This window comes from Rhea pennata, chromosome 2 (assembly GCF_028389875.1).
Source record: "Rhea pennata isolate bPtePen1 chromosome 2, bPtePen1.pri, whole genome shotgun sequence".
NCBI lineage: Eukaryota > Metazoa > Chordata > Aves > Rheiformes > Rheidae > Rhea > Rhea pennata.
In genome coordinates, this window is record NC_084664.1 from 131,084,699 (window position 1) to 131,109,919 (window position 25,221).

The 25,221-nt window shown below is 40.6% G+C and overlaps 1 protein-coding gene across 3 annotated transcripts in view; it reads right to left on the reverse strand.

The window, feature by feature from the left end:
- Positions 1-1,448: 1,448 nt before the first annotated feature.
- Positions 1,449-25,221, reverse strand: part of RGS20 (regulator of G protein signaling 20) — a 38,888-nt gene continuing 15,115 nt past the window's right edge. For 2 of the 3 annotated variants that reach the window (XM_062568226.1, XM_062568227.1), the window contains 4 exons: positions 10,374-10,522; positions 3,957-4,043; positions 2,888-3,122; positions 1,449-1,637 (listed from right to left, as the gene is read on the reverse strand). In XM_062568226.1, the coding sequence (XP_062424210.1) occupies positions 1,449-1,637; positions 2,888-3,122; positions 3,957-4,043; positions 10,374-10,522 (660 nt within the window). Of the gene's footprint in view, positions 1,638-2,887; positions 3,123-3,956; positions 4,044-10,373; positions 10,523-22,461; positions 22,567-25,221 lie in introns of those variants that run through there. The other variant, XM_062568228.1, reaches the window with a different exon arrangement.

Here is a 25,221-nt window from a genome sequence, read left to right on the forward strand (position 1 = left end):
ATGTGGAGGGCTTTCCTCCTTTTTCTTTTTTTCCCCCTCTGAGATGACATAAGGAAGTCCTGTTTTGTCTTTTTGATAATGCTGGAGTTAGGCAAATAGTCGACTGTAGAAAGATTATGGTAATGTCACTGAACTGTGGCTGTGTAAGTCTCTCCAGTTTGGGATTTTTTTTTTCTTACTATTGTACTGATAGGCTGTTTCATTAAAACAAATGTGTAGGGGTAAAAATAGAATTTAATAGAAGTTTAAACTCCAAATTTTAATATAGTGGAATTATCTCATAAAGAAGTTATCCTAATAACAAATCTACAAATAGATTATGCAGATTTGACTTATTTTCTTCCTAGAACTTTTGCTGATTACCAATATTGAGGTACACAAAAATGCTTACAGGGAGATACCTGTCAAAAATCAAGTGTAATGCTTTGGCGATGATGTAAATGAACACAGTTTATTAGTAGATAGAGCTATTGCTTTTCTTTCAGACAGTCTGAAATAATGCCTTACCAGAACTGGATAGCTCTAACTTCTTTCTTTTGTCAATTAAATATATGAGTACCTGTAAAATAAATATGTCTCATAACCAGGGAGAACTTAATGTGTACAAACACAAAAACTACTTGTTCCTGAGAGGCTAGCAGTGAAATGTTTTTCACATCTACCTGCAGAGTGAAGAGAGCAATATGTGAGAATTCTTGTGCTTTATTTAAGAATTTAAATGCCCAAACTCTTCCTCCTTTTTTGTAAATAATTTACAAACATCAACAGTATGAACTTAAAAATGCTTTCAGCTGATTCTTGGTAGTAAAATAACACTTTTTTCAGGAAAAAAATTTTTTTTTTATAGGCAGCATTATTTCAACCATTGGCTTTCATAAATGTGAAGTTGCCATACTGTTTTTCATTAGCCACTGCATATGTGTTAAATATATATTCTAAAACAAATGAAGTGTACCTGTGCCAGGTATGACTTGTACAATATGTGAAACTTCAATCTAGGGTAACCCTGATATTCACAACACAACTGTTTTTATTTTGGTCACAGTATGGATGGGGGGTGGGGAAGGGGGCAACTGGTTTGACTTTGAACTCTAGCACTCCAATTTTAGTTTTTATGCTCAATTAGCAATGGTACTTTGGAGATACATCCCTTTATAAGAGATTTGTGTGAGAGTTGCATGCTGCATTGTAAAAAATACTTCAAACATTAACAAGTTATCTTCATTCTCTTCATTCTATTTTGCAAAGTAATACTTATTTTGATCAGAAACTGTAGTTCGCTACAGTGTCCTTGTGCAGTACCCTTGTGCAGATTTAAAACATTCAGTCTGTATTAAAACTTGCCTGAGTTATTTTCAGGTAGATATCTGATTAATTCTAAATTCCCTGTTGATTGATGTAGCCCAGAGTTCCATTTGTTTTAAAATAAATACATTTAAGAAAGAATCCTATGCTTCAATAGATTTTTCAGATAAGGACCGAAGCAAGTCCTTATAAATAGCAGAGTTCATAAACCGTGGGTAGGAGTCTCTGTGCATTAAGGTATAAATTTGAAGCTGTGCATCATCGAAGGTATGTTGTGAGGGTTCCAGCATGTTTCGGTTAATAACTTCTCTTACTCTGGAGTCCAGACTGACCTGCATGTTAAAATAAAAAGTCATGTAAATGGTAGTAGTGTGTAGTACATGTGCTTTTTACAGCTCTTTTAGCTTGAAAAAAGCAGCCTTTGTTCACCATTTCAGTTGGCATCCTTCAGGAGTGTAAAGACTGTTAAATATACATAAGCTAAAGATGGCTGCATTCAAATTTTGAAGTAGTAATCTGTCAAGTATGGGTAAAAGAATTCTCTCACTAAGGAACCCTTAGTTTGAACGATGCTGCCTGAAATACCATCATTACTAACGCTTGCGAGACTAGTAGAATTTTATTTTCCAGACCAATTTCCTGCTCTGTAGTAGAGTGGATTTCTAATTTTTTGTGATGTTTTGTTTCCTTGGGAATTAGTACTGTTGTTAAGAGACTGAATTCAGGGTGAGTAGTATTACGCAAAAGGAAACTGTAACCTAGGAAGCTGTTAATTAATCAAATTCCTATATTAAAAAGCAGGATGAATTGAATATAAACATCAAATAGCTACGTAATGCTTCCATATGTGCAATGTTTTGATCTTTGTATTTCCTCATGCAAGGCAATAGTCTCTGTAAAGACATTAGCATTACTGGAATAGAATGATTAGCTTAAATATTGTTTTTATCTGCATGAGTACAGTTTGTACCACAATCAAATAAGTTATGATTTTTTTCAAGGAAGTTAGAAGGTTCAAAATTCCAGCCTCTTTGTAGAATAATGTTCAAACTGTGAACTGATATGTCTTTGAAAAATGGCCTCTTTGCTAACAGTGAAATGACAGGTAGCTTTGAAAATTTTCATTTTTTTTTTCTAATCTATATCATATTTTGTCAACTACTCTGTGTGCTATTTGTTTGTGCTGTGTGGCAAACAGATGTCCTGTGCTTACTGTGCTTTTAAAGCATTCCCCTCCCCTTCTTAATGCCAAGAGAAAAGAAATTGATTTGTCCGGCCAGTAAAATTTAAGTTGTTTGAGCAAGGATGAAGTCTTCATCTATAGCTTTGTTGTCCCTCAAACCAAAGACTTCCCATTAGTGTGCACTGGTAGCAATATGAACAGTTTTCTAACAAGTGAAAATAGTTTTGACAGTCTCACCTCAATGCTGGGTCTGCTTTTTTTTTTTTTTTTTTTTTTTTTTTTTTCCTCCTAAATCTCTGCTTATAGCAGTGGAATGCATAGAAAAAATATCCTTCAGTGTTTTTGTGGCTTTAACTGTGCAAAGCAGCATCAAAGAAATTATTGGGAAAAGCAGTGTACCTCTTTTGGAGAAAGGATAGAAATATAATCTTCATAAATTAGTCTTGCTTTTTCTTCGATGACACTTTTGTTGGATTCTTGTTTTAGTTCCTCACAGGCCATCCAGAAAAGCATGTTTTCCTCACTGAATTCAGTTCGGAGAAATTCGCGAAAAGCGTTTCTACCGGCTGGAGTAAGCATTAGTTTGTCAAATGACTGAGCCCAGGCGTTTACTTCTTCAAGTGTAGGAGCAGGGCTTGAGGAAGAAAGAGAGGACAGGAAAAGAGAAATGATTGATTGCTACTCCAAGCTGTTTTCACCTGGCAGAAGGCATCTGCCATCATGATGGAACAAAAATACAAGGTTTGTGTGGCTCTAAATCCTCACCTGAGCTACCCAAGTGCAAACTCCAGTAAATGTACATTTAAGATGCTTTTTGAAAGTGGGCTTATCAGAAGCTCAGGCACAGATGATTACCTGGGCTTTGATGCAGAAATTCCAGTTTATTGCCCAAAGTAATTGCAACAAAGAAGTCCGTCTCCAGCCAATAATAGTGTGTGGGTGGGTTTCTACGCATAATAGTCCTTGTTGGATCATTGTTAAAAATTGAATGACAATATGTAGAAAGCAGCATGGAGGGAAATATAAAAGGCACCCTCCTGTCTATTGTGGTTTTGCAGGTGCTCCTACCTCTTTGAGCAATTCTGAAGAAATAGTTGTGTGATTTTTAAGAGGATCTCAGTTCCCCTTTCTATTTATTCTTTGTGTAAGGCTGAGCACTGCCAGTTGGCTTGGTTAAATACTTGCTGGGTAGGAAGAGGACGAATTTAAAAATTATTTCAGAAAAAAGGGAAACTGTTACTATGCTTTTTTGATCTGCTACGTTATGAAAGTTGTGATGTGGTTACATGCTGCGTATGAAAAGATTATAGATCAAACCTTTGGTTCCTTATGAGTTAGACATGCCTACAAATTCCATTTAAATGACATACAGATTATAATAGTTATTTGACTATATCAGGTGATTTACTTTAAATATTTGCTGTGGGGGGTTTTGTTTCATTTTTAGTTTAATAAATAAAGACTATACCTTTCCTCGCAATTTGGAATACCCTCTGCTTGGAGTTCATGGGATGTTCTTCTTGCTCTCTCTTCATCTTGATTTCTAACAGTAAGACTGCAAGATGGAAAATAAAAGTTCAGTTAACTTTACAAAGGTAGAGGCTGAACCTACACCACATGCTTTACCTCTAATATTTTACAAAATTCAGCTAAAGGAAAAGAAACTATATGTAGCCATATGACCATTACCATAGTTATACTCGACCATGGTTTTACATTTGTGCAAATCTGCGCTTTAACATAGCTAATCACTGTTCACAATTGTATCATGTAGGATTTCTATTCAGGGTTAATTTATGTATACATGAGGTACCAAATCCATATGTATTCCATACAGGCTGCTTATGCTGTGTTTTGTGCTTGATGGAATGGTTTTATGTGAGCTAGATTTGATTTTTTTTTTTTTTTTTTTGGAAAGATGGTTATATGTGAGGTATGAACCCTGGCAATTTTTTTATATCCACATGATGAATGCTAGGTATGGAGTAGGTGTGGAGTGATGACACTGTTACAAGAAAGCCAGAGTTTAGCAACTGGAGCTTGAATTTTAAGTAAGATAGACACCTTTATAAATGGATGTTGGATGTATTAAGCATCTTTCAGAGTTCAAGTGCAGACATAGCTACATAGTACCGTTACTGATTGCCTCCTTGAGAAAATGGTAGCATATGCTTCCAAGACTAAGACTCAAAGGAAAAAAAATAAGAAGAAACATCATTGATAAATATCACTTTGAGTATATCTGAATAGAAATGAGTATTAGATTATTGGTCCTTGTAGTATTAAAGAACACACAAATACTTGCTGCAATTACTAGTGATCACAGAGATTGTTTCTGATGCCCTTCGGAAGGGTAGGTGTCAACTCCTGCTGCTCTGGACAAATGCTAATTTAGCTAATTATCTAGTTGAAAATTCCTTTTATAATTTCAGGATCCTTTTTCTTTAAAGTTAATTTTAAAACATGCATATTTTCTTTTAAGGAAATGTATATACATTTAAATGTATATAAAATAATTATATAAATTATTTTATATATAAATACTTTATATAATAAATGTATATAAAATTTAAATAAGTTTAAATGTATTTTAAAAGTATGTGAACTGGAACTGTATTCCAGCTCATATATAATCATAGTTCACTGAGCAGTGACTCATACATGCATGTGCATGCACCCAGATACATTTGTATAGTATGTAAAGGTGCTTAAAATTTGCCAAGAAGAAAAGGTCCTAGTGAACTGTAATCCATAATTTATATGAACTAGGTCCTCCAGCTGAAATAAAGCAATAAAGCTGTTATAATTTCTAGGAAAATATAATAACAAATTTCTTCATTTATTATCTTTATTTAATGTAAGTTTGTTGCTTTAATCCTTAGGAATCTCATTCATCTATAGCAAAACTTTTTGTTAAACCAGTTGATTTTTCCTTTCCTTGCATTCCCTTAAACTCATGACTTTGTCATATTTGTGGCCCTACTACTTACTGGTTATCTCCTCTTGCTTTCTCCAGCGTTAGTTCATAATCTGCAGAGAACTTCCTGGAGGGTGGAGAATTTAAACATTTTAAAGCTTTAGGAAAGTGTCTGGAGATCAGCAAGAGAGGAGAGATTTTTTTTTTTTTTTTTTTTTTTTTTTTTTTTTTTTTTTGCCAGTGGAGTCCATGCATTGAAAAGGTGGGGAACCTTTCTTGTTGGATAGCAATCATGTTACCTATTGTAAATTCATTTTTTTGTGAAAAATCTGAACCATGCATTCAAACTAATGAACTGTTCAAGTTCACCTTTCCAGTAAAGAAAGCATGCAGTTAAAGAATTTTAGCCCTGTATTTTCTTTGGGGTGTATTGGACCCAGTCCTATACTATACTTGTTGCCAGTAATTCTGGCATTTTTTTAATATGAAAAATGAGTATATCATGGATTGCACACACATGCATGCACACGCAGTAATATGTCAAAGTTTTTGCAGAGGAAGGTCAACAGATCAAGAAAGGACTACAGTCTTCATAGGATAATACATACAACAGAAAAGGGCATAAGAAATAACAAAAGCTTTCTTAAGAAGAATGTGGCATGCCTTACAAAATGCCCTTAGAGGTAGGCTAAGTCCCTAGAAATGTACAGGTAAAGAGCAAAGAGACTGAACGTGTGCAGTGCTGTCTTCTCAGGTTGGTAGAGCAACAAGCTGGAGGCTTGAGTTCTGGTTGTAGGAGCAAACACAGGCTCCGAGTATCTGGGTTATGAGGCTCATTTCACCATTTCTTCATTCTAAATCTACTATTAGGAGGATGCTGAATACTGGAAGTTCTGCAAATCAGCTGCGTGACTCATGTAGACTGTTATTTTTATTCCTATTCACAATTTTTTCTTTCAAAGTACTTGAGCTATTTTGAGGCAAGGCTTTATGAATGGGAAATATAAACAGCTTAACTGCAGTTTGTTTTGCATTTCTTGCTACTAGAAAACAATTATTCAAAAAAAAAAAACATTATTTTAAAGCTAAAATAGGCTGTTCTGTTTTGTAGCCTCTACCAGTTCCCAGATGATTCTGAAATGCAAATAAGAATTTTAATCATCATGAAATTTGAGTAATTTCATACACCCTATTGAGCAAATTACTTTCTTTGAGTTGTTTGAACAATGAGATATACAGAAAATGAATGTTCTTTTGGAATATCTGGTAAAATGGCAAAAAAAGCAGGCTAGCAACATTTTAAAGGATAAAAATGCAAATTTTATGTACTCAATAGATAAATTAATCTCAAAGTGTGTGTGTGTGTACGCGCCTGTGTAATAAGCAGCTGTAGACTGTCGTCGGAAGAGGTGTCATCACACTGGAATTTGTATGGTGATGCTTTAACATAGGCACCATTCTGCAGGGTATCAAACTCTGATCCTGATCAGGCACAATGCTGAAGTACACGTTTACCTCTAAACACCTGCTGGAAGGCTTTATCAGGATCAGAGCCAGAGTATTGGGCACCTTGCAAAATAAAGCCCTAGGTCCTTAGAAAAATTGCTATTTGCATTAGAAAGGGCAGAACTGGTTATCTAAGCTTCTGCTTACTGAAAGCTGAGCGCCAATAGCAAGGGAATGATCAGCCTGCTCTTACCTTGCTTGTAATGTTCTTCCACAAAGCATTTGCTACTGGCTGCTCTCAGAAAAAGATAATAGAATAGAGCCCTTGCCTGGCCAAGGTTACTCTGTGACTTTTTCCCTTCTCAGTGCCAGGTTTGCTTGCCCTGAAGTGTTTCCATATAATGGATCTTTCCATATGTATCCATATGGTAGATTTGTAAGAAGATAGGCTTGCAAATTTATAAGCAGCCCTTACAGATTTATAAGAAGCACTCAGCTTGCTATCAGTATTTTGACTGAATTGCTGTGGCTTTTTAAGAGTTTATCTTTCCTTATTCCAGTGCAAATGCTGGTCTTGCACGTTAATTAGTAGTGGCCCCAGATGGACACAGAACTTTGAGTATGGCAGGTTTTACCTTCAATTTTGAGTGAAATCACTTGGATCTGGCAGAGTTGATATGTTAGATAAGATGAATGTGTTACTCCTTTTTTAAGGAATGAAGCAATATTTTAGCCTTGCTTTGCTTTCCCAATATGTTTTTCCCCTTAATGCCCTGTAACGGGAGTTACTGTAAATTACATTCTGCATAATTACTTGTCTTCAGCAAATAACGCGTACAACGTTTAAAGCCTCTAATCCCAAGGATATTAGCTTCATATGAATAGCAGGTGCCGTGAGTTGACAGCACTAATTAACGGCAAGAGGTAAACTTGTCATTAAAACAAAACAAAGTGCTGGAGATGTGGTTATCAGTTCTGGCCTACAAATTCTTTCATCTACTTCTAATTCCATTTATCAGTTTAGGCTGTTTGTTATGTCCCAGTCCTAAATCTAAAACTTTTAAATGTTCTCATATTGCTTTGTTTTTTTTCTGGAAGCCCTGAGGAAGCTCAGGAGAGCTTCAAGAGGAGAAACTAGTCCTCCTGCGCAAAGCTTCTACTACACAGTAATGAATCAGAGGCAACAATAATGTAAAATTCCAAGGCATGAGGTAGTGAGAAGCAACTGATAGGTGGCTTAAAAACTGCTTCTGACTGTATCACTTGTCTTATTCAAGAGCACAATGTCAAATGTTTTCTTCTAGTTAATAAAAGTTTTGTATGTGCCTAAAGTGTTCGTTTGGAAGGTGAGATATCAGCTGAGAACTGACAGTTCAAGGGAAAGACCAAGACCGTCCAGTTCTTACATAACTGGAAACAAAAGATGCCATGAAAAAAATACAAATTTGGGAAGACGAATAATTCTATAGTTCATTTGGTCTCCAAAGAAAAGGTAAAGCAGCAGGATGTTTCCTCACACCTGCAGTTACACGGGACTGGCTAGGTTTGGGCTTATTCTTTCAACTGCTTACATGTTACATGTTCTGACCCTGTGTAACAATTTGGACAATAAAAAGACAAAAGGATTTTCCTGAGCCAAGAGCATGTGCCCTTTCTTGTAGAAAACTTGTGAAGCTGCCTTTTCTTGACATTCTTCATATTTGTATAACACTCTGTACGACAGAACTGTGATGTGATTGGCTGTGTGGTTGCCACACAGAAGTTTAACTACCTTATTTGCATAATATGCAATATTTCTGTTCTTTTTTGGAGTGAAAATAGATTTAATTTCTGAGATGGAAGTACTGCTTTTGCTACTGTGTAAGATGACACTGTGATAATGTGTTTTCAGTTTGTCAAAAGTGTATTAGAAGTATAGCTCCATTTTATGTTAATTGGAGTTGTATAGAAATATTTTAGAGGAAGCTTTGCAAGGTGTTTAAAAAAATGTGTAGGATCTCATAAGATAATTCATATTACTTTTGAGACCCAGAATTTTGCTGTTTTATATGAATAATGTAAGCAGTGGTATTTTGGCTTTTTTAGTGTTTTAATTTGCAATGGGAGTTGTAGCACTTTCTGAAGCTTTCTGAAGCTACTGGAACTGTATATTTCTATAATACTACATCTGATCCTTATCATCTGGATACTTTGATTTAGTTCATCCTTTTTCAGTATATTTTCATTAGTTTTTAGGATTTGGGAATATTGCCTAATACTTAAGACAAACCACTAGGATCAAAGAAATTGTGTTCTGCACCAGCTTTGCTGATACAGCTTTGAGTTACTCAACATTTCCGTATCTTGCTTTCATACGGAAAAATGAGATGATAATACCTCCTTGCCTAAGCAATTTTTCTCTGCTTCCCTTTTCTATTTGAGTGAAACGATAACTTTTAAAACAGGGAAATGAAAGTGGGCACTGAACAGTTTAGACCAACTTAACTTGTTTTTGAAGAGACAAACCTAAGGGCTTGAAGAGAGTGTTTGGCTTGACTCTATTGATAATGCGGGTCGCAGAATTTGATGGGAAGGTGTATCCATACCAAATCTGAAATGTCTGTATGACCCATCTTTTAAATCAAATTGTTTTATTTATTATTTTTTTAAAAAAAATTAGTCATAACCTCACTAAAGCCACTGGACATGTCAGATCATCTACAGAATGGGAGCTATTTGCAAGCTTAGGCTGTTTTTTCAGCCTTTATTGCCTGTGCTGCTATTTCTAGCACACAGTAACTGTTAGGTAGCTTACTCTTAAGTTGCATTTGGTCAGTGCAATGAGTATATAACTTTATTTCAAGGTAACTTATGCAAATCCGATGCTTAATTTAGTAATTCATGGGAGCACCTTGGACATGTTTTATTCCTTTGCAAAATGGATAGGAAATGCTACTAAGCAGAATGGTAATATTATTGGCCACCTACTTGGCCTGGAGTGAATGGCTATTTAACTAGAACCTATACTAACAAGAGTGTGTAGAGCGAGGATAATAAGGTTTTTCTGAAAGGAGGCACATAAGTGGATTCTACGGAATCCTTAATACCCATAGGATAAGAAAATACTGTTCTTATCATTATTATTACTTCAGACTAATGTGCTAGCTGATGTTTCATTAACAAAGGAGTTACTTCCATGCATGTGTGCAGGCAGTTGCACAGCCTAGAAAGTGGCTAAGGAAAAAACTAGAGTATCTTTACTTTTTATATCCTATCTTAGTTTTTGTGTTTTCTTTTGGAAATACTACACAAAGCATGTTCCTTTTCTTTTTCCTCTCCTTTTTTTTTTAATCTTTCCCCCAAACAGAGGAAAAAAATAAAAGTGAACTGGAGCAGAATGATGCACCTAGTACTACAGCACAGTCATCTCTGTTATAGTCCCAGATTGTACAAGTCATGTTTGTCTCGTGTTGTCCTATACACTGGCTGTCACCTCCCTCCCCTTCTCTTCTGTGCCCAAGAAGCTTGAATAAAAGAGTGTACCATGAGCAGCTGCAACAGCAGCACCAACAAAAGCAGCAAGCGTTGGACCCTCTATTTCCCATGTTGTTTTCTGCCTGTGTAGAGCCTGAGGTCTCCTGGGCTGTAGACATCTGCCGTTTGCGCATCTCCATCCGCTCTGATCCCATAGGCTACAAGAAAGCAAGAGAAGAAGGAAGTAAGTAACATCTGTTTTCTCTTCTGTGTTTTAAAAGTCTTACCAAGAACTACTTAAGGCTGTATCTTCAAAAGAACTGGAAAGCTAAATGCTTGGCTTTGCTCCATAGAAGCTGTGGGATGTTGAATCCTTTGGAAAAAAAAAAAAAAAGAAAGAAAAACATTTTACAATTACAAGATTGTAAAAGGGGAAGTGAGGTCTCTCCTCTCTCTTCTCAGAGGGCTGCAGCTCTTAGGGCATTGGTATATAAACCTAGGGATTTCTCGAGGCTTTGATTTCAAGATTTGGCCTAAAAGAAACAGTACAGAACTGAGGTAGTTGGAGCCCCTTGGTTTTTTTGGTTTTTTTGTTTGTTTGGTTGTTTTTTTTTTTTTTTTTTTTGGGGGGGGGAATTTATTCTTTCTCATGATTAGCTGGTGTACTGGTTTATTGATGCTTGAATGAGACATCTGAGCGCTTTTGAAAACGTGGCCTCTGCGGTGAGTGTTAAGAATGCCTCAGACTTGTTGGTTGTGCCGTAACAAAAAGGAAAGGCCAATGCTTATGTGTCCATACCGAGACTGACTGCCACAATTTTTAACAATGCTTTTCCTGTGGAGAAGCAATCGGGACCACCTTTGTTTCAAGATGAAGAATTACTTAAGGAGAAAACACATGGCCAGACAGCATTAAGATTTAACATGTTGTGTTGGCTCCCCTGGCCATAATCAGAGACAACATGAAACAATATTTTGTGGAAGCGCTGGTTGTGGTTTTTGCACTGTTCTATGAAACCTTTTCGGAGCCTGAATTCTGCAGATTGTACAGAGAAGCAGTGCTAACGAAGTGACAGTTCCCACTGAAGTCATTGTCCCTTTCTGATGCATCCTTGTGAGCTTCAGATTTGCTCTGCTGAACTTGATATGCTGATGGCTTTGACGCTTGTGTTTTATAGAGGAAATGTCACCTTGTAAAAGGATTAGTGCATCTTCCCTCATTCTGATTGTATTTGATCTATGCATACATAACTAGTCATCCTCTGTGACAGATCTGGAGTTATTTTGTATTCATAACTTATTTCTGGGCTATAAACATCTGAGCTGAATGATGGAGGGTTAAAAATTACTTTCCTTTCTAAAACATCCAGTCAGATTTAGGAACTATTATCATTGTAACTTGAGGGAGAATGCACAGACACCGTCAGAAACTGCAGAATTGTCAAGAAAAAAGTAGGTTATTATAGCAGAGTACAGCATTAAATTGTGCTCTTTTCCGCTGAATTTATTTTTCTATTATAGAGCTTCATTTTTATTTTGTTTTTGCTAGAACCACCCACTCTCCCAAGAAAAAAGTGTGTGACATGCTGAGCAGAAGCTGCACCTGTTTTGCAGGAGAAATAAACTATAAGAGGAATAATACACATACAAATGATATTTACTTTTGTGCCTCTGTAGAGCTAATCTGACAAGTACTATCTAAATGTCCAGAAATACAAAATTTTAGTATTAATTTTCTTCCAGGCAAGGGAAAAGTAAAGGCAATGAGAGCAATATGCTTTTTGTCCTCACCTCATCCTACTACTGCTTAATTCAAAGACTCTCTTTCTGGATCTATTGTTACTGTTTCATATTCTTCTTCAGAACTGTTCTTTGACATTTAATGAAATGGAAGAATATATAAGTAACTGTATGGCAAAAGCTGCCCAATAGCATGGTGTTCCTAGTTTCATTTGTGAATCATATGCCTTACTTAAAAGCTTTCTGGTACTATACATCATATGTGATGATTTATCCCATAGTTTACAGAAAATGAATGACTGAGCTAAATAAAAATTCAAGACACAGTGTATCAGATTAAATTATGCATTATCACTCTCCTTTGGCAGATGTATACCAACTTTCTCATTAAATTAGCAAGCAGTTTTTGATCATTTATGTCATGAAGATTTTTTTTGAAAGGTATTTGTAGCAGATAAAGCACAGTTTGATGGTAGAAGAATTGCATTAGAGTAACAAGAAGCAAAAGGGAAACCACTGGAACATATCTATTGCTTAAGGACAGCCCAAGCTATGACTACAGAACTGTTCAATGATCATCGTGCATTTATTTCCTGTGGGAATTGAGAGGTATCTCACACGTGTGGCAAAGGTCTGGAGTGGATGACAAACTAATTAGGATACAATTTTTCTGCAATGTATTAATAGGAATACTGTGGTAGAATGTGTGAAGTAATTTATACCTGTATAAATCACTATTCCAAGAAAGATATAAGGAACACAAGATATTTAGAAAGTGTGACTTATGCAGAAACGTTATAGGAGTTGGAGAACAATAGATCATCATAACTTTTTACTGATCAGATGATCAATATCCTTTCCAGTTCCCTTTTTCTAGATTAACAACCCTAACTTCTAGCAACTTATATTTCCACCAGGCCTAAGTAATGGGTTAGCTTGAACTAAGTAAAATCAAGGCTAGATAATGGGATAGCAAGATATACAACTAAGCAGTGGAGCAAGTTCTCATGATGTTGTAGAAACTCCTTTGGTGTTGAGATATATTAGACAAATCAGGCTGGTCCAGGTTCACAGAACAAGCTAAGTAATCTTTCCCAGTGCTGTTTTGCTAGCTTCATTCTTTCCTGCTTTTTAATGTAGCTCTGGCTCTAAACCAAACTGTAGTCAAGCCCATGTTCTATATACTGTTCCACTTGGACCAACTCCCTTTGGTCATATTAGCATTATTAATCCGTGAGAAAAGCAAGCGTTTTCTGTAAGAAGTCTGTTTTTCTTGTTTCATTGTCTAACCAGAACTGTAACATAAAATTCATATGTTCATGCTTGCAGAATGGTATTTGTTGCAAATGTATATCACAATAATGACCATACTGAGACCATGTAATCTATGTATAATGAAGCCTGAACATACAGTAAAACGCAGGATCTTCCAAAAGGGTATGTCATAATTTCATATGTATATTCATGTATATATGCTGTTTTCCTGGATTTTCTTGCCTTTTTTTTTTTTTTTTTTTTTTTAAAGACACATAGAAAAGAGAACTGAGGAAAAACAAACCCTGCAATTTGGCAGCTGCGTGTGATAATGTAAGAAGTTTACCAAGAGCTCCATGTCTGCTGCCTTTGCTTTCCCGTAAACTGCTCCTTTGCTGAAATAGATGCAAAGGCACAAAGTCTGAGTTTGTGCAAATCATCTAAGGATTCATTTTCAAATAAAAGTACTTTAAAAAGCATTAAGACTATCTGAGTATGACTTGTACACATAGAAGTGTAATGCTCTTGGAAGCTGTAGGGGAAATAGTGATAGAGCTGAAGTAACTTGCTGAGGTCACATGGTGAGCTAATGGTAGAGCCACTGACAGAGTCCAAACAGAAAAACCTTATTTTATGACTGCAGTAGTTTTTGTACTGGCTTTAGCAGATCCACAATGTACTACAGGTCTCTAAAGTTCTCACCAGGCTTTGCTGCTTTTCATTACAGCTACTGTAGTTATATAATGGGCAGACACTGAATACAACAGCAGAATTTCTGTTTTGAATCGTGTGAGTCACAAAGTACCTGTGACCCGTAGCTGTGGTATTGAAGAAAAGAACAAAAGTCATTATTTGTAGTGTCTCAGTAGTCATATAAACTAATGGACAATAGATTTATCAGCAACTCCAATGTGTACTATTTGTAGTAATTTACCAAACTGCTTCTTTACAATCAGTGTTACCAACAGAATGGAGACCACTGTAAACTTTAGATGCTCCTGGCAGAAAGCTGAGTTTGTTGTGTTTTGTTTTGTTTGTTTGTTTTGGAGTTTTTTTTTTTTTGTTGTTGTTTTGGTTTTTTTTGATCTCCTAGTATAATAGTTTTGTGTTTATACAATTTATGGCTATTAATCTGGGATATCGGACGATACAACTGGGTCGTGGAGTAGGTATAAAACCATTTAGAAAACCACTGCATATGTTCTTTGCATCAATGCTGAGGCTAACTTTATGTTAGTTGGAAGAAGTATTCACCTGTGGATCCTATTGCTATAGTACATGGTATCAATAACTGGTATCTCTTAAAATTCATTATCCTACAGTTGTGGGCTGAAAGGCCTAAAATGACTGTAATCAAAACCAACAGAAGTGTAACTGATAGTTTTGCAAGGAGGCTTTCCTTATTTTCAAAACTTACATTGTGGGTAATCAGGGCTTTTTTTAGTAGCTGAAGAATTTTCAGTTTTCTATGGCATTTTGGGTTAATAGTTGGCTTTAAAGTTTTTGAAGGAAATTAGGAAAATAACATATGTTGATACTTGTGTTTAGCTAAATGTTTTTCCTTCCCAATGCTATCTGAGAACACATTTAGCAGGCAGAACAGTGGAAAATTTAGGCTCGCAGGTGGTGGAGTGAGGAAGCACATGGATTTCTCCCTTGCCAGCTGCTCCTTTTCCTAAGTTGCATAAGAGGTAGCTTAAATTTCTCCTGGTAACCCAACTGTAGTGGTTTGCTTTCTTGATTTGTTTTAACTGAAATAATGATCTTAATGATCTCTGTTTTCTTAAACTTGATATTGCAGAGAAATGCATGTACAGAGCTGGCCAGGGAAAACATTACTTGCAGTAATCAGTTGGGAGACCTTTGAGCTTGAGGAGCCCTGAGATATACCTGAAGCAGGTATATAAGTGCATTCAAGGAAGAGGGATTCCAGTGTTATGATTTGGTGGTAGAAAAAGACGGTGCATTCCTGAGAAAATAAGATTTATAGACGTCTTCCTGCACCTGCTGCTGTCAAGGTAGATCACCTGAACCTGACAGGAGACTGTTTTTAGTCAATATGGCATTGATATGAGACTAACACTGGCTGGATTTCTGCTCATGGCAAAATTGTATAATGAATCAACTAGATGCGTTTTCTGTAAATACTAATGCAAGTGTTCTTTCATCAGCCAAAATATTCTGATCCTTATTCCCAAGTGTGCATTTTGAAAATAGTAATCAATAAATATAGCTTCTTGTGACACCAGCCTCCAAAGTAGTCATTTGTTTGGTCAGCTGATGCTTCTGAAATAAAAATAAAATGGAGGTGTTCTTTCTAAGTGTTTCAGTTACATTATACATAATTAATATTTAGCTTTAAATGGATTTGTTCCTGACAAAATTTAAGGATTTTCTTTTCTTTTCTTCTTTTTTCTTGAACAATCAAATATCATATGTCCATCAACAAAGAGAATGTTTTCCTTGGAACATCAAGATTATGTAATTAGTCAAGTTTTTAGCTCATAAAACACCACATCACTTCACTAAGGCCAGGGAAGATGAGGAGGTTTATACCAGCTGGGGACCTGATCTGGTATTTGTATTTATGCTGCAGAGAAAAGTGAATTTATTATCATGGGTCATATTTAATATGAGATGATGCTAAGCAGAGATATTGTGAATTGTCTGAATTTCTTTCTTCAAAATTTGTATATTTTGTTTAAAAAAACTTCTGTTTTCTGGATGCTTCTCCTACTCGGAGTGTAACAGTGCCTGTAGTCATATCTTACATCAAGTGAACATGACATTTTCCATGTTACTAAGGGAATGTACAGGGTGAATGTGTATGTGTGGGCATGAACTAAAGTTTTGTATTTCTGCCATGATTTAATAACTTTGTATTTATTTTTTGACTATGAAGTAAATTAGAAGGTGGATGATTTTCTTTTAAAGAGAGGCTTCATTATCCTTTCCAAGGTCCTGTAAGTATATTTAGATTTTTAGATATATTTCTTTAGGCGGCTGAAGATCCAGACCTGGTCTACTGACACTGAGTTCAAGTGATTTGCCCATTTGATATTCAGACAAGGCCACATTACTACTTCAAAGTAAAGGAGGAAGAAGGTCCAGGAAGAGAACATATCTCTCACCTCCCATGGAAAGGTTAATCAGCACAGTTTCTGATAGGTGTACTTATGTTCTCCAGTACACCTGGATTTCAAAAACCTCTGATGTTCCTTGTCTTATTTAACACCTTATTACTCTAGGCTCTCTTACTAGGTTGTTGCACTATATGATAGAAGCATAGTCTAAATTTGGTCTGATGGGAAAAATAAAATGATCAAAAATTGTTTTTCTTTCTCTAGGTAATCTCCCTCATACCAAAATCAACACCTTAGGGCTCCAAACTCCCTGTGCTGTGAGTTTCTTTTATCTTCTCAGATTTCCAGACCTCTTAGAAGGTGCTGTGAGACAGAGCAAATTGTAGTATTGACATATGAGACCCCTCTGTACTAGATGCTCTCTTCACTTGAGAATTGAGGTCTGCCTTCTCTGTCCTCTGCTATCCAGAGGTGTAACTTGTTAGAAAAGGAGTTTCAGAAGAAAATTTGAGGGAGGAAGACTGGAGATAGACCGCACACCTTAAACGTGTTTTGTAAGGAAGACAGCAATACTTTTAGAGTAGTGCATGAAAGTGGTGATACACCTTTAACCAAAGTACTTTAACCTCTACCCCAGCATTATTTACTCTCAACCCTGGTACTGTTTCAGCCAATTGCTAAATGTAACCCGAAATGTACCTCTATGTTCAATTATATCTGTTTCAGAGTGCCTAAAATAATCATGGCCGTATCAAAGATAATTACATCTGCTTGGATAACCATAATTTAATACGAAATATAGGTAACACTTTCTGGTTGGTATGGATAGGGTGGAACAAGCTAACAGCTTATACTCTTACTTTTTGGGGGTTTCAGTAGGATCTGATATTGCCAATATGTAGCTGCTGTGGTAAGAGGTTTCATCCTCATACTCTTGCCACTGTTTAACTGGTTTCAGCTTGAAGAACTTCAGAGCACTGCATGAGCAGGCACAGCAGGGCCTGTCTGGAGGAATCTTCAGAACTGTCCAAAATTCCCACCTGGAGAGCATGAATTAGTCCAATACTTGATTGTGAAGGGGGCTATAGGTTTGACTGTTTACCTTGTGTCAAGTCAGTTCCATCAGTTCTAGTTGGTTTAATGTTTCTTCTGTGCAGATGGCTATAAGGGGAGCTTCTGGACCTCTTAGAGAATAAGTGACTTAAGCAAACTGAGTATGCAGTCACAACTCTGATGCCCAGCTATGCCACTGTTATAACCATGGGACGGACCTGAGCTTCAGTCTTAAAACTTAAGCTCCATAGTTCTTGCCATAGTTCTTGCCCCAATTTGGACTCCTGGCTCCATATTTAGAAAAACAACCATGACTTTGGCATGATCTGGAGAACTGGAAAGCTCCTATACCAATAGTTTCATAGCTATGCTACGCATGTCGCCTACAGGAAAACTCATTAGAAGATTCCCACTGATTTCAACATGTTTGAGTTTATGATCTTGTTCATAAACTTCATACTTCAAATTAGTATTAGGGTCTATTGAAAGAAATCTTGCCTAGAGGACTTATTTTGCAAAAAGAAGAAAGATACTAGTTTTAGGCCCTCTATTCTGGTCCCTTTCTAGTAATCACAACAAGTTTAGTCTATTATATATAAGAAAAAAAAAAAGTCCCTAAAAAGCAATGAACCAGTAATACAGAAAAATAATGGCATGTAATCTTGTAGGGTTCTTTTATCCAGCTAGATAGCATCTATGATTCATAGGAAATGAATAGTGGAGAAAACTAAAATGTATACCGTAAGAATAATGTTGAAATACTAGAATAAGTGTGCTTATCATGTCTCTTCCACTCTAAGGCATGCCTATCTGACATTCAGATTATGAAGCATTTTTGTATTTAACCTTATGAACACAAAGGAGTGCAAACATCAGGGATGAAAATTATTTGCCTAGTTAAAAGCAGCTCAAATGCTATTTGGCTTAGTTGTAACGTTTATAGTATTTGCTAATCCTTTAGTAGAAAGGTACTACATTTTAGTAGAAAAGGGCTACAAAGAAAACAGCTTTCCCAGTGGGGGAATATGTAAAATCTAAACTGCGAAGGTCAAATTTTTTTAAAAAAACAAGAATAGGCACATGAAAAAAAGGACAAACCTTTTATGCTTTTATCTTCATTTTATGTTTAAAGCACAATTAAATTTTGTCAGCTCATTGGAGTGCGAAAATTCTGTTACTAAAACATAAAAATAACGTTCTGTCCTTGTGCAGGTTACAATTAAGTAGGTGTGCAAGCCCTAACTTGTGCTGGGATCTGATTTCCATAGCTCCAGTGTGAAGATCTCGCAGTAACTACACAGAGTGTGAATCTCTGCACTCTAATTATAGCTCACAGCCAGTTGGAGTGCACAGATTTGGATCATCATAGTCCATTCATTTTTCAGTAAATGTATTGGGCCTGATCCAGACTCCATTAAAACAATGAAAAACTATTGGTCTCACTGAGCTTTAGGTCAGGTTGCATAAATCTTGCCATTGCTGCTCTCTCTTCAGATTCTCCTCCTCCCTCCTAAAATGATAATTATTGAGCTGGAAGAAGGAGATGCTCTCATTCTTTACTACTGTCACAAGATGCTTGCAACTAGGCTTAAGCTCAGAGTAAATCTCTGAATCCGTATTTTATTAATTTAGGACTATTTAAGGCTGCAACATACTCTTACTGAAGCCTATGACAGTTTACTGTCAACTGAAATAAGAACAGGAAGCTTGAAACTCGTGCTTCTTCCTCTTCATTGACAAATTTGACATACAGGCTTTCTGCATCAAGCAATTTTAAAGGGAGAATAATTATAAGTTTATGTTAACGAATTCACCTGTGCATGTGCATGTGTTTCAGGCATAGTTACCAGATTTCCTCTTAGCATGTTAGAATAGCGTCAGTTCTTGGGACTTCTTGTGCTGTTGGAGATCTTGTGGTGGTAATAGGATAATTTGAGTTGTTGAGGATTTAAGAAAGTCAGACTTCAGTAGAGAGGATACTAGCAGCCATGTAGAATAATGCAGCTTCTTATGCAGGTGTTGAACGTGGTTCTGCCAAATGTTCAGTGGATAAGATCAGAAGAGAAAGTAATATCCTCTTATGAGTTTAAATAAACTCTGAGACACTTCTAAGATGTCCAGAAATTAAGTCGGGTGTCTTTACCTGCTCTATTTCCTTTTTTTTTTTTTTTTTTTTTTTTCCCAGAGGAGTAGTACCTCAAAGGAGCAGGGTTCATCTATCCAGATTAAAGCAGTATTTTACACTTCAAAAGGAATGGCTGGAAATGTATCACACCCACGCAGTTAACAGGTAATGACACTCAGATCATGCCACTTGTAACTTAAGATCTTACTTTGCCACAGGCTTAATGTCTTGTGCTGCTTTTTCCTTGGTATTCAATGCTGCGCAGTTAGCTGTATGGTCAGTCTGCTATCTGTAAAAAACTCCACGTGCAAAAATTTTTCTGAGTATAATCTAACTTTCTTCCTAAGAAACATAATTAACCAGGGCTTCAGTGTTTTGTTGCTGTTATTTTGTTGTTTTTCTTATTTCTTATGCTAGTAGTACAGGAAATATGGCTTTACTTTGGACTCTATCCCATAATGCATTACTGAAAATGTTACTCTAAAATGCAATTAGAGTTGTTCTCTATTACTTTTTCTCCTGTAGAATGGAAAAGATTTGAGAATTGTAGGGAGCATTTGAGAATTGTAGGGAGCACTTGCTACACAGAAAAAGCAACAAAAGCAATCTGTTGCTGTGGCCCAACCATTTGTGTGGGTGCTGGACAGTCCAGCACAAATGTGAATGTGGAAAGAAGGTAGTCCCATGCTGAGTCCCTTTACAAACCAGGTCATTGTAAACTGCATTAAGCTAAATCAGTACTGAGTCCCTATCCTCTGTATAATACAAATTGTCAGTATCCCTTGCCTTGTGTTTGTGGCAGACCAACCTCAGTTGGTCTTGGTCAGTTCATACTAGCTGATCAACTATTTTGCAGGTTAAAAAAAAAAAAAGAAAAAAGAAAAAACAGGCTTCCAAAATGCAGAGGGCTCTAACATTGTTTCAGTCCTACTTTCGCTTTAATATCAGAGGAAAATATTTGCTTCTAGTTATTTTTATGAAGCTGGCTTTAAAAAAAGTGTATTCAGCCTAATAATTTCCAAACCTCTTTACTATGCAAACAGTAGTATTAGTGCATATAGCAGATTGCTCTGCTCACTCCCATCATCTCCTGCTGAATGCTTGGTTGCATCGTGCTTAATTATGAATGGCCTCGAAAAAGCCCATTTTACTGTACTATAAAGTGACTCACATCACACCGAAGCTTTGACAACTCATACTGGGTATTGGAGTCACATGGTGTTGGATTAGTCAGTGACTCATTTCATATTGTACTCTGCGCTGAGATCTGACTCATATCGAACTGTGTTAGGAGCTGACTGACATTGTACTGGTCTGAAAGCTGGTTTGAATCGGGATGACTCATCTTGTAGTGCATTAAATAGTGATTCACATACTGTTTCCTATTGATTCTGACTGTTGCAATTCACTTCAGATTGCACTACGCTGGAATCTGGCTACTCTGTCAGGGTAGACACCTTTGTAGCTGCCTTGTGCTCTGCTATCTTAATTAGAGTGTTAAATGAAGCAGTATCAGCCAGGAGAAATGTTACCAAAGTCAACAGAAGTCCTAATTGAAAGCTGGAGTAAGATCAGAATTGCGCTTAGCCTCCTGTACCATAATTTCAGTAATGACACTGTATTGACTTCTCTGCATCAAGTGGCTGTACAAAGACTTCAAAACCTGCCTGTGAACAGAAAGTTAAGAATCACTAAGCTCTAGGTGAGAGTACTCCGTTTATGTGATTTCTTGCTAATGTTAGCAGATCTCTGCAATATTTCCAAGACGTACTTCCTCCTTGGGGTAATTTTTCATGGTGACAAAAAGATGGGATGAATTTTCAGCAGTGGCTGAATATTAGTAATTGCCTACACCTGGCTAGCCAGTGTGAGATCTAGGATTCAAGAGATGCAGAAACCTCATACTTTGAAAGTTCTTCATGATACTTCAAACTAAGCCCACAAAAATCACTAGTCATTCTGAAAAATGTATATTATTCCCTCCTAGGAATAAAGAAGCATGTCATGGCAAGACTTAGAGGTGATGTTACCATGATTAACTATTTGGGAGCCAGAGGAAAGATATCAAAATAGGTATTGATGAGGGTAGGTAGATAGGAAAATCAAGGATAAATAAAACAAGTGCTCTCCCTTTTCACAGCATTTTATAACATACAGTGCTAATATAACATTCAATTGGCTTGAACATGCTCTTAGTTTAGAAAGATGCTGCTGATTTTAACCTGCCCCCAACTAGGACACTCAATAGTATTTTTGGTGCTTTGTTTAGTAAACTAATGGTTATTTGTGGTACTGTAACATAGAATTAGCGTAACTGGCACAGTGATACGTAGCCCTGTTGAATGCTGGATCTAATGCTGATGTTTTGTTTATGCAATGAGTACAGATGTACAACGAGTTTCCTTACCCTTTATCTTGTGTCAGTGGCATTGTACTAAATATTTTTATCTTAGATTTTTCAACAGCAAAAATTAAATTATGGAATGTATTAAATCCCTGTAATTCCTACTGCTGTCTACAAGCATAATGTTATTCAGCTTGCTGCAGCTGTGCCAAATTTTCATTACCTGCTTTCTCTGACCTACTGAAACGTAAATACCGGCGTCTCTCTGCTCCCCGCCGGCAGCGTGCTGTGGTGGCACTGGCAGACTGCACGGCCACGCCGCCTTGCTGTTACTCATCTCCCCAGCTTGGCGGGGAAGCTGAGGCCGGCGGTGCCCGGTGGCCCGGCGGTGCCCGGTGGCCCGGCGGTGCCCGGTGGCCCGGCGGTGCCCGGCCCCGGCCGGGGGCAGCCGGGACCGGCGGGCGGCGCGGGGCGCGGGCGGGCGCTGCCCGGCGCCGGGCGCTTCTGCGCCGGTTCCCGAGGGCCGCGCGCGGGGCGGCGGCGCCGCGCGGTACTTACGGTGCGGGCGGCGGCGCCGCGGGCGCGCTGGCGGTCCTTGCCCGCGTCCCCTCCGCTCGCGGCGGGCTCCGCGCCCGGGGACGGCGGCGCGCCCGCCCCGCGCATGCGGCCGCGGGCGCTCAGCGGCGGGGCGCGGCGGGAGCAGCGGGCGCGGCGCGGCGGCCGGGCGGGGAGGGCGCGGGCCGAGCCATGGGGCCGGCGCGGCGCAGCGCGGCCGGGCGCGCAGGCGGCGCCGGGGGAGAAACGCCGGGGAAGCCGCTGTGAGAGCGCGCGGGTGCGGGAGCGCGCGCTCGCTCGCGGGAAGTGGGTGGGAAGGGCTGGAGGAGGAGGCGATGCCGCCGCGGCGCTCGGCACTGCTGCTTCAGCTTTCGTCGATGCCTTGAATGCGGGCCGTGCTCGTGCGGGTCTGGAGCGGCGCAAGCTGTGCGTGTTAGGCGGCTGCGGGGCCGGGCCGTCCTCGGGGCAGCGCTGCGCTGTCCGAGCGCGGTGTTACTCGGCTGCGGTAACGGCGCAGGGAAAGGCTGCGCCTGAGCCCGCCGGGCGGGCGAGCAGAGGCCGCGCTTTCCTCTGGGGAGGGGGCACGGGGGGAACCCGGGGGTACCTCCGCGGGGAGATACGGCTCCCCTCTGCGCGGCCCTTGCCACCACCCCGGTGCTTGGGGGTGCCATCGGCGGTGTCATGCCCCCGCACACCGCCCGTCGGCGGGACGGGGGTTAACGCGCGCCAGGCCCCGGGCAGAGCGACACGGGCTTGCCCGCCCTGCCTGCGCCTTCCTCTGCGCTCCGCGGGGACCGGCGGAGCCGCCCGGCAGCCCCGCCGTCGGGGCGCGGAGCACAGCGGCCGCGGGAGCCGCCGTGCGGAGCACCCACGCTGGAGCCGGCGAGGCCGGCGGCTTCCCCCGGTGCGAAGGAGGAGGAGGAGTGGGGAGGAGGAGGAGGAAGGGGCGGACGCGGCCCCGCGCAGCGGTACTCACGGCGCCGGGCGGCTCGGGGGCGGCGCGGGGCTGCGGCGGCGCGGCTCCGTGGCACGCCGGGCATCTCCGGCGCTCCGGGCAGAGGCGGCGGCGCGGCGGCGGCGGGGCCGGGGCCGGGGGCGCTGGCCAGCGGGCCCGCAGCAGGGCGGCCAGCGGGCAGGCGGCGGCCCCGGTGCCGGCCAGCAGCGCCGCCGCGCCCGCGAGGCCGCCTCGGGGCCCCGGCGCGGCTCGACGGGGCGCCGAGACGAAGCGCGGGCAGGGCCGGCGGGCGGGGAGCTGCGGCCGCAGGAAGGGGCTGGAGAGCAGCGCTGGCAGCGGGGCGAGGGGCCCGGCAGGCCTCGGCAGCTGCGGGTGCGGGGGAGGTGCGGGAGCCGGGGGAGAGAGAGAGAAACACAAAACAGGCGTTACTGGGGGGCGGGCGCCCTTGCAGCCCCGCTGCGTGCGGGCCCTGCCCGCAGCGCTGCTCCCGGGGGACGGGCCTGGACCCCCTCCCCGCCCCGCTCGGCCGCCTGGTGCGGCCTCAGCCGCGCCGCCTGCTTTCGGCTCCCCCGGGTGCCCCCCGGGTGCGCCCGGGCGGCGAGCGGCGAGGCCGGGCGGCCCCGCGTCGCGCGGCCCGTTCGCGGGGCGCCGCGCCCTGTCCGTGGTGCTGAACCTGCGCCGGCGCCGCCCGGCCTGCGGCTCCGCGGCTCCCCGGCTCGGCAGGGCCTCTCCGGTCTGCGAGCTGCAGGAGAGCGGGACCCTCCCCTTCCCGAGCTGAACCTCGTGGTCCGGGACAGGGGAAGCCGCTCCAGTAGAGCAGGAGCCCAGACTAGGAAAAGGCAGAAATCAGTGCTAGAGAAAAGGGAAGGCCGAGCCCCACGGGGTCTCCTGGGGGCCTCCCTTTTCTCTGCTACTGATTTTCACCTTTTCCTAATCTGGGCTTCATTTTTCCATCACGGTCCAGCAGCACTTCCCAAAGCAGTTTCCCCAGTTCTGACCCACAACCATTCTATTAGCATCAAACAGGCAGTGTGACACCAGCCCTTCCCACGGGGATGGCACCATCCTCAGAGGCCTCAGCCGTGGCTGCCGCAGTGGGAGAACATGACTGTGGTGCCGTTAGTACCAGGTGAAGCAGCTCGACAGAGCTGAGACCTGCAGGGAAAGCTGCCATTCCTGTGCACACGGGGAGCCTGCTGTTGCTTAGCAGCACAGAGAGTTCCCTTAGCTTTGATCAGGGAGGTGAGCTCCAGTGAAAGCTGGACAACATTCCCAAAGGAGAGAAACAAATAGAAAGGTTGATTTCTCCCCCTCCCCCCATTAGTATTTCTCCTGTCTGGTGTTAAGGAGTCCTACTGCAAGTCTCTGCCTTTTTGGCTGTGGTAAAAAGCATATGACTGGATGTTAAGTATTATGATTGCCAAGGCCTGGTCAGGACCTATAGAGATACTACAGGCTTGATAATTAGGATTAAATAATACTGTCTCACTCCTTGAGCAAAGGAAAGGAAAGAGGGTCTCAGCAGCAAGTGTACCATGGTGGTTCTTTATGTATCCTGAGATCAAATGCACTAGTTAGCGCTGCTGGCCTTTGAATCCAGCTCCTAGTTACTCTGCTGGGAAGGGCAGTCACTGGGCACAGGTGACTCTCCCAAGTCTTCTCCAGACTCTGGTCCCAGGTGACCTGAATGTTAGCAAGTGTGCTTCATCAAGTGCAGGTTGGACTTGGCTGGAGAAGTGTAATGCCTTTGGAAGGTATGCTCTTTCTCCATCCTTCCCATTTCTCTCAGGGGAGGTCATGATCACATA